The sequence below is a fragment of the Eurypyga helias genome, unplaced genomic scaffold (assembly GCF_000690775.1).
Source record: "Eurypyga helias isolate BGI_N326 unplaced genomic scaffold, ASM69077v1 scaffold5463, whole genome shotgun sequence".
NCBI classification, from domain to species: domain Eukaryota; kingdom Metazoa; phylum Chordata; class Aves; order Eurypygiformes; family Eurypygidae; genus Eurypyga; species Eurypyga helias.
In genome coordinates this window covers 102,023-118,554 of record NW_010240413.1, presented here as the reverse complement: position 1 = coordinate 118,554, position 16,532 = coordinate 102,023, and the positions used below count along the sequence as shown (strand labels likewise).

At 37.7% G+C, this 16,532-nt stretch overlaps 1 protein-coding gene across 1 annotated transcript in view; it reads left to right on the top strand.

Moving 5' to 3' along the window:
- Positions 1–508: 508 nt before the first annotated feature.
- The window catches only part of SH3KBP1 (SH3-domain kinase binding protein 1), a 111,442-nt gene continuing 95,418 nt past the window's right edge, over positions 509–16,532 (top strand). Inside the window, exons 1-2 of the mRNA XM_010148425.1 lie at positions 509–611; positions 10,674–10,797. Of these exons, the coding sequence (XP_010146727.1) occupies positions 549–611; positions 10,674–10,797 (187 nt within the window). The 5' untranslated portion in view covers positions 509–548. The remainder of the gene's footprint in view (positions 612–10,673; positions 10,798–16,532) is intronic.

Below are 16,532 nucleotides of genomic sequence, written 5' to 3'. Positions count from 1 at the left end.
AGGACAAAATGAGTTGAGAGCATATTTCCATACAAGCAAAAGCCACAAGGTTTTGGATCCCTTCCCCAGCCTTCCAATTTTGGAATTTGCCTACACCATGTGTATAGAGCATTAGCCTAGAAGAGAAATTGTAGCAAACACACCTGGAAAGGTTCTCTGGGTAAAGTTTATTCATTCTGTCACTAGGAAGCACAATCTATTAAGTAAATTTTGGCTGTTGAATAATGTTACAGAAAGAAAAAAAAAATCCCCACAATATATTTTCAGTTATTAATTGCATTGAATTATAAAAATACTTGAAAGAAACTATGTGCTCCAGAAGTCTTTTCTCCACCCTCTTTTTGCAAATCAACTCTAGGCAGCTATACTAAGCATTGTAAACATTCAGATTGTTTTAATGGTGCTCAACGAATAATATTTCATCTTTAATAATTTCCCCATCTTGTGTTTGGTATGGGCTTTTGTTTTCATTTAACAATTTCCCTGTTTCTTTATTTCTACCAGGAGAGAGAAACAGAAGAAGAAGATGTCAGGTGGCTTTCAGCTATATGCCTCAAAATGAAGATGAACTGGAATTAAAAGTTGGTGACATCATTGAAGTTGTGGGAGAAGTAAGCAGATCTTTAATGGAATATACACACATGCAGTTCTGACATATCTGTGCATGCTAAGCTTTTAGATGCAGTGTGTTTTAAGACATCATTTAAACCAGACATTTTTCTTTTTTTGGTATACTGATGTGTTTGGTTTGGGTTACTCTTGGAGGTGAGGGGATGTGGTGGTTTGCTTACGGATTTTGTGAGGGGTTTTTTCCCTCTAGCACTTCTGCTTGTTTTACTTCATCAGTTGACGCTTCTGAGTTCTGTTCAGGGGAAGAAGCTCAACATTTGTGCTACAGGGCTATTGAATTTATATCTCTGAAGAACCAAGATTATAGCAAAAAAAAGCTTTTCCCAATTTTAGTAAGCCAGCCACAGGGAAGAATTATCTTTATGGAGTTAAACACATTTAAGAAATTTACTTGAAGCCCTCTGGAATTCAGCCGTGACATTCACCTGCTGTCTTCTTTGCCTGCAAATTTTAACAATTTCATTTTAGTCTTATCAGTTAAAAAACAAACAAACAAACAAACAAACCCCCACCAAAACAAAACACAAAACCCAAGACCAAACACCAAAATAAAAGAAAAAAACCCACCACAAAAACTACAACAAATTCTTTACAGTCTCAAGATGCCCTTATTTTGTGTGGAAATGGATGTGGAAAATGAATGCACATCTCTTAAAAGGACTAGGAACTAATAGAAAGCTTGGAAAGAGATACAGAAATTTTCTTCAGATGGATGAGTCTGATTCCGGGGTCAAGGAATGCTGTTCATTCCCAATACCTTCAGTGTTGTTCCATTAGAGATTTTAGAAATATGTTCTTGAGGTTAATAGCTTGAAGACAGAAAGTCATAATTCTAACCTGAAACCTTTAAGTAGAATGCATTCAAACTCATTTGTTCTTTATTTACTTAGCTTTAAAAAGATGGGAGACCTTAGTCTGCTCAAGCAGCCAATAAAAAGTGTGGTTCAGATTGTATCATTTATTTGCATGTTTTTTTTTTCACCGTGACTCAGCAGCTAATAAGTCAACATTTATTTTCTTGTCAAGGATGTAAGATTGGGGTTTTTTTTGCTGAATCTGTCACTTAAGAAATCGGATCTGAAATTTTGTAAATTCTACTGCAATCTCATGACATCCAGTGTTTTCTTATGAGAGCTTAAATACTCACAGCTGAACGTAAGATGCTTAGTGAGCACTGGTTTTCCTTTAACCTAGCTGTGCACGCCAGCTCTGCACATGGTTCTTCCTGGAATCAGACATGATATGTCACTTAACTAACCTTATTCTGTCTGTGAGCAGAATTGTAATGGGGAATGTCAAGGTTGTAAGATATTTAAGAGTGTATTTTGAAGACAGTGTAAGCCCAATATGGTAATGAGTGTCACGGCAGCACGAGCTGTTTTCATTGTGCAATTTGAAGTATATTTGACCTCACATGGCCACACAAATACCTTCTGTCAGTTGCCCTACTTAAAGTTTTTAAGTCTGGGTCTTTCAAGAGTAAAGTGATGGAATAAAACCCCTTCCTGGTATGTAGCCAATAAATTCACTCTACCGAATGACTTGTATGGTTAAATAATTTAGATGAGACACTAGACTTCTCTTATAAAGTACATCTCTTGTCTTATAAATTTGAAGAACTTAATCATAAATAACAGATTTATTTAAACTCAAACAGGAATGAAAATGTTTGCATTAAAAATGAAAGATGTAGAACTATGAAAGTGAAACATTCCTGTGCTTGCATGTGTGTGCTTATCTTGAAGGGCAGGTTTTTCAAAATTCACTTGGATTCCCAATTACAGCCTTCACGGTCTTAAACTCATCATTGTACCTTGAATTGCTACTATTGAAAAAAGCATTGACAGCTGGCTGAAAAATATATATAAGAAAATATATTGTCTAGAGCTGCTTTTTTTGATTGGCCGTCCTGGAGAATGTCATACTGCAATTAGTTTTACTGTAGTGTGGAAGAGGGTTGCTCATGGCTAGCTTGAACTGCTGGGCCATAAGTAAATGCTGAAGTAAAAGAGCTACACAGGTGAGGCTGTGCCCACTTTGACTTTATGAAATACCCTGTTCTGTTTGCTACTGAAACATAAGGTCTACCTCAGGCATCATCTGGTGCCTTCATGAAATCCAGGACATTGCCTGACTCTTCTGTGTGGAACTAGATCAGCTGGTGGAAAAGGAAAAATAAAGGAATTTAGATAAAATATTCTCAGCACCTCAGGAAGTGTTGTTGTGTGACCTTTATTATCATCACTGGTGATACGAAGCAGTTGATGTTGAATACTTGCTGTTATTACTTCCTCTTCTGCCCTTATCATATTAGTAGTAATTCCTCGAAAAAGTAGGGCAGAATTTTTCTTTTGAAAAAGGAACTTCACTTGATGTAGAAAGGTGCACCAACTGATGTACTGGTTTCACTGTCTACCCTTCTGTTTCTAGGTAATGATGTGTAAAGAGTCATTGCACTGAAAAAGGATTCACAGTGTTCGTCATTACACGATGCTCATTTCATGTGATAAATGTTTGATATGAAGGACATAATATTTAAAAAATATGACTTCCTCGGCTGTAAAAATGGAGATTTGTTTTTAAAGGGCCAAATTATGCTGTGTTATTGTACAAAAACCCCAAAACCAGCAAAAAAATCCTCCCAAACAGGTAACAATTGGAAGCAATGCTTGCAAAATATCAGTTTTATTTATCATTACTCAAAATGAAAAACTGGATGATAGCATCCTCAGCATTGTTTACAGTGGTTCAGTGAGTAATTGGAACATTAATGGTCATGCACTTTCCATTTCCAGTTGTTCCTTTCTCTTACCCCATCTTTTTATTCACGAGTAAGTCTCATATTCCCACAGGCAGTATCTTACTGTATCCCCCTAAGAAAGTTGCAGCAGTTGAATTAATTTATTTTAAATTCACTTAAATTCATGTTTTCAAATCTCTGAGGATTTCTGTTTAGTTGACAATAGATCGATTCCTAACTGACTTACAGCAAACTGAAGCAGATCTTGTTTAGATCAAAACACTGTGTATATCTTTATGCGAATATTTAACAAAAAATGTGTTTGAAATGTCACTTATGGTTGACAACTTTTCCTGTTGCAAAGAAAAGCTGGTTCCTGTTGTACTGTGCTGCTTTGGCTTCATTATTAAAGAAGGGTTTCGCTCCTTCTCAAACCCCTTTGTTGTGGTTTAGTCCCAGCCGGCAGCACTGCCTAACCTGTCCACTCATCACAGGCTGCAGGGGAACCTCTGCTCCAGCCACCTCCTCCCCAGCCTCTCTGACATGGGTGCCTGCGTGGTTGTCTCTCTCACATCCCACTCCTCTCTCCACTGCTGGTTCTCTTGTTTTGCCCTTTGAAATACATTAGTTTGCAGAGTCACTGACTGGCTCAGCCCTGGGCAGCGGTGGGTCTGACTGGAAGCCGAGGAAGTTTCTAGCAGCTTCTCATGGGAGCCATCCCTGTAACTCCTGCCCGCTACCAAAACCCCACCACACAAACACAATACGCCCTTGACGGTCACTGTCTCCAGCAAAGGGTTGGCAGAAGGGAACGCAAGTCTCCTTATCAGCTGTCTCCATCAATGCCCAAGCATGTTTCCCCAGACCCCCAGGGAAAATGGGTTACGCTGATACCACATAGTGACATGCTGGGGATGAGGATATCTTCCCTTCTCCCACCTCTGCTTCAGGGTGCTCACCAACACCTGAAGTGTAGTAGCATCTAAAGCTGCCCCAAATTCTTCTTCCCAGTGACAACAGAATAGATAAGGTACTTTTTGAAAGGGTTTTTATGTATGCTGTAGTGGTAGATACCGCTGGAAATTCCTGTACTATTGTGGCAGAAGTGGTTTGGGGCTGTACAGTGGATTGAAACAACAGCTACAGTAAGCGTGAGGTTTGAGATGCTAGGCTTGTCACCAGATAGATGTCCTTGGAGGCTGTGTATGTGCAGAATTCATAGTTCCTTCCTATTAGTTCTAAATAGTTAGAAATCAATTATAATAAGATCATTCATCACAATAGATAAAAATGCTTGCTGTTAAAATAGAGGTTTCCATAACTACACAGACACTGATACCCATGAGATATTAATTAACAGACTTAAATTAAAAGTACATTTGAAACTAATAAGAGAAGCATTTTCATCATTGTTTATGTTCACATTTAATGTGTGATTGATAGCTTTTTGCTTGCATTTTCCTAGCTCATTAGCTATAACTCTAATTACAGTTCTCCCAAAATACAACTGTAACTGTGTTATTAAACACAGATCTCTGTATTCCAATGATGTTTCACCCTTAGACTTTCAAGGGATGTGAGACAATTAACCTGCAGCATCCAAATAGGAACATTTGACATGTCATTCAAAAGTTCTGAGCGTGCTTTCATTTGGGATTAGTCTGTCGTGCTGCTGTGTACCTTGTGGCCTCATCCAGCTGAAAAGTCAACTTTTTGGCAGTGTATAGTGCATGGAGTTAAGTTCACAACTAGGTCTTTGACTGAGATATGCTGTAATGCCACTGAACTATTCTTTGACTTTTAGTTAACATTGCCATATATTAGATGATCATATCCAATAAGTAAGTAATTTGAAATTTTACAAATCTGTTACTGCTTTTGGGCATGTTTAGTGGGGTTGTTTTTGTTGTTGTTACAAGATGGAGTGATTCAACCCATTTCCAAGAACAGGATAAAAACTGGGGATTGAGCTGGACTGTCCTTACAGTAACTTACTTAGACAGCTGTAGAGTTGAAAGGACAACATTTAATAGTGGCAAGGGCATGGTCTGTGCCACAAATACAGAACCACTGCAAGAAAACAGCTGGGAATGAATGCTGGGGTTCCATGTCCCTCAGTTACTTACCTGTGAAATCCTTTGGTAAGGAGTTTTTCCAGATCCTCTTCCATCAGGTGGTTCATGAAGACCTCTGTGACTACTGCTTGTTTGGTTAGTTCATGTGGTAGGAGGCTTTTTTTTTTTTTTTAAATAGGGGTGCAAATACCTCTGACTCTGAATAGGGTCATTCCAGTTCTTTGTGATTGCATTCTCTGTCCCTCAGTTTTTTACTTAGAAGGTGATGTAAAAAAAAAACCAACAACCAAACCAAAAAACCCAAACCAGAAAAGACCGCAAACAGAAAAAATCCCAATGCACATTTTGTAAAATAAATACCTCTGAAGCTGAAAAGATCCCCTAATACAAGGTACTTGAGCAGTTTTTAATTCTTCCCTTCTGCACCAGTTTAGCAAACAGCTTCCAGGTGAGCTGTAGCAGAAGCCCAAGGGCTGGCTTTACATCTCGTGGGTATGACTCGCGCTGAATGTGCTCCCAGAATAAGCTATCAAGTGGCACTGTAGGAACCATCTTCTGTTGAGGTCTTGTTTCCAAAACTAATTCTGCCATCAGTAGTAAATATGATTTGTTTATTTCACCTCTTGGGAATCTATGTTTTTAATTTCCTTTCAACAGAGGATTGATTTTCTGATTCAAGATCTTCCTTCAGAATGTATAAAACAAGGGAGTTTTTTTCTTTTGCTTTTTGTGCTCTAGCTGTCTCTAAGAAAAAGAAAATTTGTTGACTTTGGGCGTCTCTGCTTCCTGTTGCCTCCCTCTGGCATTGCTTTTATTCCTGGGACTGTATTTCAGTTTTAACAGCCTAGAAAGACTCTGTTGTGATCCAGGGAGACTTTCTTCCACCTGAAACCATTCCTGACTCAAATAACTCCTTCTTTTACCCTGGCTGAGACATAAGTAGTCTGTCAGCCTCTTGGGCAAAGTTGAAGATCACAGAAAAGCTTGTGAAACAGGCAGATACAGAAGTTTATTGGAAACATGCTTTAGGTCAGCGATTCCAAAGAGCTGAACATTGCAATCATTTAATAACTTTTGTGTATTAATTATACAGCAAGGTGTAAGCAAGCAGCTGTGGCAGTCCTAGATAATTCTAGCAAGGAGCTGCTGGTAGTTGGCCTTAGCATTTCCTGCTATTTTTAGGTATCCCATCCAGGAATTAGTGTATGGCCATCCTGTTCCTGCAAGGGAAGGTGCTTCTAGGCTTGTAACAAGGTTTATTGTGCTACAGGTCAGGCTGATGCTCCCTCTGACCCTTCTTTCTTTAAAGGGGGTGTTGCAGATTGTATTGGTCATAAAGGGAAAACCTAAAGAACATAAAAAGTAACATTTCCTCACTTTTGGAATATCCTAATCTTGTAGTCCTAGTGATCTACTAAAGCAAATTTGTTTTATTCGGTTACTTTACAGTTACAGAATAAAACTGCATTACTGGTCTGAAATAGAACTGTTATGGTTGCCAGAAGGCTTGAACTGCTGTTACATTTTTGAATTTTTTATATTTAAATAAGGAAATAAGCTGATTCCAATTGATTGCTAAGCAGCTTAATGTCCTAGCATCTGTATACCCTTTTGAGAAATTCTTGTGTCCCCGAATGTCTCACTCATATAATTTTCTGTGTTGTTTTCCTGTCTGTCCACTGCCATGGTATTTGTTTTGAGCACTTCATTATTATTTCTTATTTATATTATTAATTGTAAGTAAAATTAACTATTACAGCCTCTTACTGTCTTTCTAGTCTGGGTTGTTACTCTGTGCTAGGATCTCATAATTTGACTGAATACTCACTTTCTAACCAAGTAAACCAGTATATTTTAAATTACTTTAATCTGTATTTGGTTTATAGTTTCCAAAAACCATACTTATATCAAAAAAAGCTTTACTGATTGAGCAATTAAAAACAAAAAACAAGTATTATTTCTTCATTGAAAATGTAAAATAACCCAGAGCTCATTGATATTGGAGGAACATTTGAATGTCACATAATTATTCTATAGATTAAATTTCCCTTTAGGTCACAAAGGCAAGGCTTCTTAATGGGATGCATTTCTCTAGATGTGCTGCACCGTTCTCTGGTGATATTGTAGTTCGTATCTCATTCAGTCACATACAGACGTTGGACTGCACATAGCTGTTACATCTGTCCTTCCCCCACGCCTGGCATTGTCCGAGTTGCAGTTGTGTGCATGTGTTGTTACCTTCTTAAATATATGAAGTGGAGTAACGCAGTATCTTCAGTCACTTTTCTGTATGTTGTTGCTCTTCAGATGTGGTGTGACAGCAGTACTGGTAGCCTTAAGGCTTGGGAAGATAAGGATATGCCTCTTTGAAAGGCAGTCAGCAGATACGAAACATTGGAAACATGCCTTGAAAATACCTCTAGATGTTGCCACTTAGATTTGGCGGACTGGAGATTCTTCTAACTTAAAACCAAAAACTTAGGAGTTTAGGCTCAGCTTACTATTGGTGTGTAGGGTATTATGAATAGTGGAGCTTCTTTTCTGGCGTAGGGAGACAGGCTGCTGAATGAAATCCACTTCTTTTTAAATCGTTTGGTTCAGCTCAGCATAAATCACTACCTACATGAATAAATCCTGAAAGCAATTTGTTATAATAGTATAGTAACAAATTTTATTGAGTGTTGTATCTCCAGATGGATTACCGCCATGAATAATGGATTTTCATTTGTAAGGTTTTATTGGCTGGGAATTATTGCGACATTTCAAACCATATGGTAACTGATTGCCCCAGTTTGGGATAACTAAATCCAGGGGGTATTTTAGTGTCTTCTTCATTGTATGGATTAATCTCTAACTGGTGTGTTTTCAAGCATAAAGGTATGTAGAATGTAGCTATAGCATTTAAAAATACTTAAGGCTTTTGATGAAAATCTCCTAATATATGTTTGGAAGGCCCATTTTGGCCTGAACCTCTGATGTCTTGCTAACATGATTCTGCATTTTCTTGCAGAAAAAAATCTGCGTTTTGCTTTAGATTTTTCTGAATTTGTAAAGTTATTGAATATGACATGGTACTCTCAGATAATTCGTTCTTGTATCAACAGAAAAAATTATGATAAGCTAATGAGTGCTGTGAATATATTCACAACCACATAGATTTACGTGTCAAAAGATCTTTGTGTATGTGTAATTTCTATACTTGCACGCAGAGATCCATACAAAAACACGCTACGTAAAGAGTGCTAATGTTAACTTGTAAGAAAACTGAAGTGTTGCCCTGGAAGAAGTACGCAGGAGGAAATGACTTGAGGAGAAGATGGAACTGAGTGATTTTATTCACCTTATTTCTGTCAAGTCATCTCAGCGTCTTGCAAAGGAGGGATCTCGGGAGCTGTGTACTTCCCCCATGATTAATCTTCTGGTCAATCAGCTAATGCAGTTACGGTTTAATGTTCAGCTCTAATCAATAGAGCCATCTGGGAGTGCTACATTAGAAAAATTGAAACATTTTATAGCTCAGAGTCCTGGCCATGTTGTGTATTTGCTGTATAATGATATATTATATATAGGTAACAGTTTTTAGAGTCTACTGAGTGTTGTCTGTTACGCAGTTTCAGTTTTCCACATTTTTTAATTTGTCTGGAGAGGAGAAAAGCAGATGTTACATTTTAGAGACTTTGATACTATAATGCGAAAAACCTGCACCCCACTGAAGTGATTGATTTGTATGTATTCTGTTCTCTGAAGCAGCAGCAAGATAATAGCAATTATTCCGAGAGTTGTGCTTGAGCTCACTAATACTGCTGATGCACTTGGGGGTGGCAGGCGTGTTGGAAAGTTTTAACATGGACAGATGCTGATTAAATGAAAGTAGCTCTGCTGGTCTGAGCTGATTTCAAATGGAAACAAAAAGTCAACCCAGGACAATAAATGTGCTAAAAAGGCTGAAGATGGAGGGAAAACACAGGAAACACTCCTGAAGTCACAACAATTTTCTTTGTAGTGAAATTGTACATGTAGCTGTGTTGAAAAAATTCAACCATTCCTCTGTAGTTTGAGGAAATGTGTGCTTGTATTAAGAGATTTGGTTTTTAAGAACTTGAGATTTTTGCAGATAAATTATATGAAACAGACTATTTCTTTTCTGTACCAATTAATTAGTGCCATTTAAGTCGTGGGGTTGTTTTTTTAACAGTAAATGTGAACACCCTCAACTTGTAAAGTTAACTTTCTATTTTCATAATTATTGTTACGGAGCCAAAGATGGGCCAAACATTACTGGAGACTGATGTGTCACAGACTGGCGTTGTCCTCCCCTGTCATTTTGTTTGTGAACAGACAGTGTCTGACAGATGAAAAAGATTTATCTGTCAAGAGTGTCTTTAACTGATGCATATAATAAGTAATTTCTTGCTGTCTCAGTATAACCTAAAGGCATCTGGTTTCTAAGGGTTGTCATTTCACTGCCTGATGCCGCCATTCAATCCTGCATGGGTTATACAGGAGGGAGTTTGTAATTTTTAAGTGATATTTTCTCTTGGGATCAGGCTAGGAAGTGCCTCTCCTCCTTCTGACCATATCATTATTATGTATTGCCTTGTAAATCTAGAGTCAGATATGCATTACACTGTTCTTTGTTCTCCGTAGGTTTCTTAGGTTAACACATTAATGATGTAGCAACAGTCTTAATTTTTGAAATAGAGAATTTCTGATTTTGATGGGGAGAGCAGGAATATTCCCATTAGTTATGTTAAGATATTTAGTTTAGATTCTCTGATTTCTCTTTTGCTGTTGATTACTTAGGGAATTTAAACTCTTAATAATCTGCAAATCACATCCATTAAGAAGACGGTCATGAATAAGAGTACAGTGTGCGTGAAAATTTAGTGACTGAACTGATATCCATAAAAATTGAAATGTAGAGACACCATGTGCTCTCTTGTTGCTCTTTTGCCCTTTTACTTAATGCTTGTCCATGCTTCTGACTGTTGTCAGCACTGCTGCATTTAGAGAAGGTTGTATGCATCTTTCTTGGTTTTACTTTTTTAAAAAAAAGAGAGAGATGTTCTGGCTTGGGGCCTATGTCATGTGCGCCTTATACCTGAAATTAATAGAAACTGCCCAAAATCATTACTGTCATAGTTACTGAAAAATCATGTATGTAGTGTAACTCTGTAAAGTGTTCCTTATGTTAAAACCCCTTATTTTTTGGTTTTGTCTTGGTGCAGGTGGAAGAGGGCTGGTGGGAAGGTATACTCAATGGAAAGACTGGCATGTTTCCTTCCAACTTCATAAAGGAACTATCTGATTCTGATGATGTTGGAATAGCACAGGAAGAGCAAGTAAAGCCAAGTAAGGAAAACAATACTGATGTTCTGTATGTATGTCTGCGTCTACACCCCTTAACACACTGACAGGGCAGTGCATTCTTATCTCCTCCTTGGAAATGTTTTTGAATGCCGTGTTCTTAATTTATGCTGTGAAAGGGTCAGATGATGATGATTATAAAAGTGTGTACCTGCAATGCTGCCTGAGTTGTCATATCAGCAACGCCCTGTGAGCTGTGTTAAGACTTGCCGAACTGCAACAGACCAAGAACAGAGAGGGCAATGATGAGTATCGGACTTGTATTTCAAATTGATTTCCAAGGGTTTCTTTTGCCTTTAGATGTGGAAACTGAGCAAAATAACCAAACATCTACAAAGTGACTGTGCTTATTTAAACGAGGGATTAAAGTGCCATACCTTCTGTAATGACTCCAGTAGATTTAAGGATTCATAATTATTGGTGTGGGACATGCGGCACTTTTTCCCTCCAGGTGCTGAGCATGTTACTATCACCTCCGTCACCCACTGCCCCAGCAGCCAAAGGGAAAAAGGCCAGAACTGGGACATGGACTTTGTTCTCTCACTTACAGTGGGCCAGTACTGCTGCAGGTGAAAAGCATGTTTGGTAACTAAGTTTGCAATAGTATAAGCATGGTAGTGGGTTGTCCTATTTATAACTTCCCTTGGAGAATAACCTGAACCAAACCTATGTTGTTATATGAAATGGACACTTGTTGGTCTTCATGTTTTTTCTGTTTTTCAAACGGATATTCATGTTATTTCCTAATTCAGTGGTCAGTTCTGAATCAGTAGTGAAAAGGAAAAAAGTCAGTTGTATTTACATATTTCAGGCTAATTCCACATCAGCTGCCAAGGTCTTCCTATTTGCAGTACTGCAGATATTCATTGCTATGTAGTGTTCTTCTGAGATCTCTGAACAAGGAAAAGTGGAAGGATTCCCAAGATGTTTGTAAGCTTATTTCAGCTGAAATTTGCCAAAGCCTTTATAGATCCATTGTCAGTAAGAGGTAGAACGTTATAATACTTACTTTTTTTTCCTTCTCATTTTTCCATTTAAGGCAAATTTATAGTTTTTATTCCATCCTGCAGAAATTAGATCCTGAAAAAGCTGACCTTTGCAATGATGAAAATTTTTCATATTGTTTTTGTAATGGAGTACCTGCTGATGTGCAGTGGCACTGGTGACTTAAGCTTCTGGTCAGTAATCCTAAAGATATTTACAGGTAACATTCCTTCAGACTGGAATGAAAATATTTTTTAAAAAGTTAACAATTTTAATGTGATGGAAAGAGAAGAAGGGCATTAAGTGAAATTGCACATTTCAGTGAGATTGCAAATTGCTTCCTATAACCTCTGTATGCTATCATGAAATTCATTCATTACGAACACAGCAAGTCTTGGCAGAACTAATTATGTAGGTGTAGTTTCAGCTCTGAAATCTGTAGTGTTTGGTACTCTATAAATGAACGAGGTAAGTGATACTATTCAGGATGGAATACCCCAATTTTATCTGTATGAATGAATGAATATTCCTTCACCAGGTAGTTAGGTAATCTTTATAACAAGCATCTTAAAAATGTCTTAACAAAAACATACGTGGGAGCGTGTAAAAGCAGCCACAAAGCGTTAGCTTGTTTCATCAGCACCCATAATGGCACGTGCTTAGTTCAAACTCCATTTTGTGTGCTGGTTCTGACTGTCAGTGGAAGCTAAAACCTGTGCTACTTGTATTGAGAAGATATCGGTAACACAGATGTCATTTCTGTCTCTAAATAAATTGAAGATAACTGTAGCTGAGAGATGGATTTTCTTCTCTGTTGTATGTAATTTAGCACTTTGGAGGTGCTTTGTGGCTAGCTGACATGATATGCTATTAGGAGCTGTTTTCTAAATAGCAAAATACCTATAAAACAGACGAACGCTGTTAACCTCCTCAGAGAGAGACAAGGACTCAGGGACATTGATTCTTATGGGGAGTTTAATGCTTTTAAATTTATTTTTCTTAAAGTAAAATGTTGCAAAAATTTCAGGAAGTTCATACTGCTGATGGGGAACAGTAATCTCATTTGAAGTATGTGTGCTTAGTCTTAAAACATAGGAAAATAAAAACCAAACAAGTAGCATTACTGTTGAAATGATCTGGGTAACATCTCAAAAGGATGTACATGCATACTTTTAAATCAACTCCTTCCTCTGTGGATGACAAGACATGACAGCACTTCAAATCTGTGATAGCTCCTTTGTGTTTCTCTGGAAACACTGTTTGAATACACCTGTATCACAGGACTTCGTAAGGCAGAAACCTTGAGTGTTGAATTGTAGGTAAGTTAGCACTCAGGTGTAAGGGGCTCTGCATTGAATCAGAACCTTGGGTGGCCACTGAGGTTCTAAACAGCTTCTATAGGGGCGTAGAAGGAGCTGGGGTATGGCGCTCTAATCTTCAGCAGCAACCTTCAACTCCTCAACCCAGCTTATGCAATGGATAAGGTAACACTTGGGAGGCTTACTGCAAGACTTGGGAAGGTAGCATGAGCTTGATCTTTGGAGAAGGGTCACTGTGCAAACACAAGAGTATTTTCTAGTTAATAGTTAAATTTAATGCTTTAGTTAAACTTCGTTGAACTTGATCTTTTGATCACATTTTACTGACCCTCTCTGAAGAGAGTCTTTTTAGAAGAGCAAATATAATTCTTTGTGAACTCAAAAGTGGAAGAAATACAGAAGAGAAAAATTATTTCACTTGGCTTTTTAGGAATAAGGTTAATAGAAGTGCTTATTTTCCCTTCAGTTATGATATACAGGCCCAGTGGTGGGAAGGTGTTGTCTGATTTTATTGGTTTTGTTGTGTCCGTGTAAATTTTACGGCAGATCAGAATAAATGACCAGAGGAATTATCTTGGTTTCTTTTCATGCACTGCCACAGAGTAACCTCAGAAGTTTCTTCAGAACAAAAAGACCCTTTTTTGAAAATGTCTGGGACTAGTTTTGAAAGTGCCTAAATATTTCTGAATGCTTACAGTTGGATTTAACTTGCCCCTTAACTTGTAAGTGTTGGGAACCTGGGCTTCCCCTCAGATGGTAGGTACTCAGCAGACTGGAAAGTGAAACTGTTACAAAATCAAAAGGTTGTGGGTTTGGGGGTGGGTTTGTTTGTTTTTAAATTATTTGACCCAGCTGTAAGGTGACTGCCAATTTTTTTGTCTTCAAAGGCACATTTCAGGATGTAAGTATGGACAGAATCAGGTACCTTTAGAATAAACAACAGTTCCTTGTTCTTAAAGCAACCCCTACCTCTAAACATTGCTTTTCTTTGACTGACTGTTACAGCATGAACAGGCAGTATGTACTATCATTTTATTACTGTATTAAATGGATACCTGAATGATAAGATTGTTTTCTAGATTTCTGAGATATCTAGTATTAATTGTAAGAATATGTCCAATGCCACATCTTGTCATTGCAGCCTGTCGAGAAGCAAAAAGTTGTCATTTAGTCAAATAAATCATATCTAAGAGAATCACAACTTAAGGGGATGATTTCGAAAGCATTTTAGTATGTTCATGGCAGTGTCATGACAACATCTAAAGGTGGCCTTTTATGTCTTCTTCTCTTGTATGTGTCTGTTCAAGAATTGCTAGGCCTCATGGTATGTATCAACTATTTTTAGAACCTGTAAGTGATGGCCACTGAAAAGTCATGACTGCGGAGTTAGAACCGGTGATAGGCTCATCAGCCGATGGTTCAGTCAGGCAACCTCCTGTATTTTGAGCCCTTAAGCCTTTAGATGGCCATTACTGTCTCTCTGGCGCTCCTCAATGCAGGAAATTAACATACCTTCTTCTTAGCAGTTTCTTAATTGTTGTTTAACTGTTTTAATAGCATTCTTTTAATCTGTTTTTTAAAAAAAAGGTGAAAAGATGGATTTGTGGCTTTTTTGCTTCCTCATGGTGTAAAAATAAGGCAAGGAAAAACTGTTGTTGTTAATTAAACTGCAAGAACAAAATGAAGAAACAGCTTTTTACAATACATAAATGAGTATAGCTTTTTGTTTCGTGAAAGTCCAACAGAATGATACTTGAGGGAAAAAATACACATATTTGGTACCAAAATGGGAGTGATGCTATGTTGCAACAGTTCACGTGTACTGGCTCTTTTGCTATAATATTTTACTGAAGACATTGGTTTTTTTGATGGTATACCTGGGTGAGATTGGCAACAAGCTGACATCAGTATATTCTTGGGCTTGCCTGGGTACATTGGGTTTCAAAAAAAAAAAAAAAAAATTATCACTCAAAACACCCCAGCTGTTCCTGCCTTTACCTTCATTTGAATTTCCTATTATACGTGTCAGAGCGTGAGTTATGTTGCTATCAAAGAAAAAAAAAACACCACAAGAAATTAATGGTTTTGCTAATAAAAATGTTACCTTAAAGATCTAAAGTAGCAAGTGGGATATGTTTGGGGTGTTTTGTTGTTTTATTTTTTAAATTTTAGTGGTGTGGGGGTTTTGTTGGTTTGTTTTTTGGTTAGTGTGTGCTGAGTCAAAATACCTTATTAAGCTGTTGGCTGAGAAAATGATATATTCAGGTTTTGGTGTCCTATCTCTTTAACTAAACATTGTATAAGACCAGTTCCCACGTCCAAAACATTTCTAATAAGTCATCTTGGAAAGATGCAGCGTTTCTGATGGTCACAGGATCCTGGTATGTTAGAGAAATGTGAGTATTTCAGTGCCCTATTTGGATGTCAGCTGTGCACTACATCTGCATCAGGAGTGTTGAGCCACTGTGAGTACATCATTGCAGTAATACTTTTTTTCAGGCTTCCCCTGTGCTCCATGAGGAGGCTGAATAAGACACACAAATAATTTCATTTGCAAGTCTCGCAACTTGGTGGACAACAGACAAAACCTAAGAAAAGATGCATTCTATTGGACAGTGTAAAGAACAGCTTTAGCAAAATCATGAGATTCTATTATCTGACATACATGCAGTAAGAGTATTTTAACTTCATGTACAATCAGATACTTTTGTTATTATTCTCGTTGTTTTGCTAATGAGGCTTTAAAATTGGTAGTGACTGAAAATACAGATTAAAACCTCTTCCTCTCCCTTCTTTTTACCATCATTCGATCTCTTCACCCCCACCCTGCCCCTTCTCTTTTTTTTCCCCTCTTTCCTTTCTCTTGCCTGCTGTCAGGAAAATCTGCCTTTGAAGGGACAATTCTGTACAGAGTGGCACCGGCAAAGATTGACAGCTACAGACGCTATAACAGTGAGTGTGTTTGAAAATCAACAAGCAATAGCTTTAGTCCTCAGTACTTGTTTGATTTATCTACACTTGTAAAATGTGCCACTGCTACTCACTTACAGCTACTCTACATGCGTATATCTGTCTATAAGCTAAAGTCAGTTTGCTGCTGATGAACTGCCTAGCGTTAATGCAATGAGAATGCACTCGTTCCTTCTGTGCATGTGTGTGTACTATGTCCATATAATGTATGTGTGTAAGCCCACAGAAATGGTGAATTACATGGAATGTTTGGGTCTCGGCTATGGATTGAAATTAAAACCGTTTGGTCCCATCATTTTTACCACCTGAAACATGAAGATTGTTGATAATAACCACATATCTTTGAATTAGAAGTCCTTCTGCTCTAAAACTAAAGTTCCCATTGTGATTGCTGAATTCATAAAATACGTTTTGCTCTTCTTAAAGAACATTGTGGGGTTGGGGGGG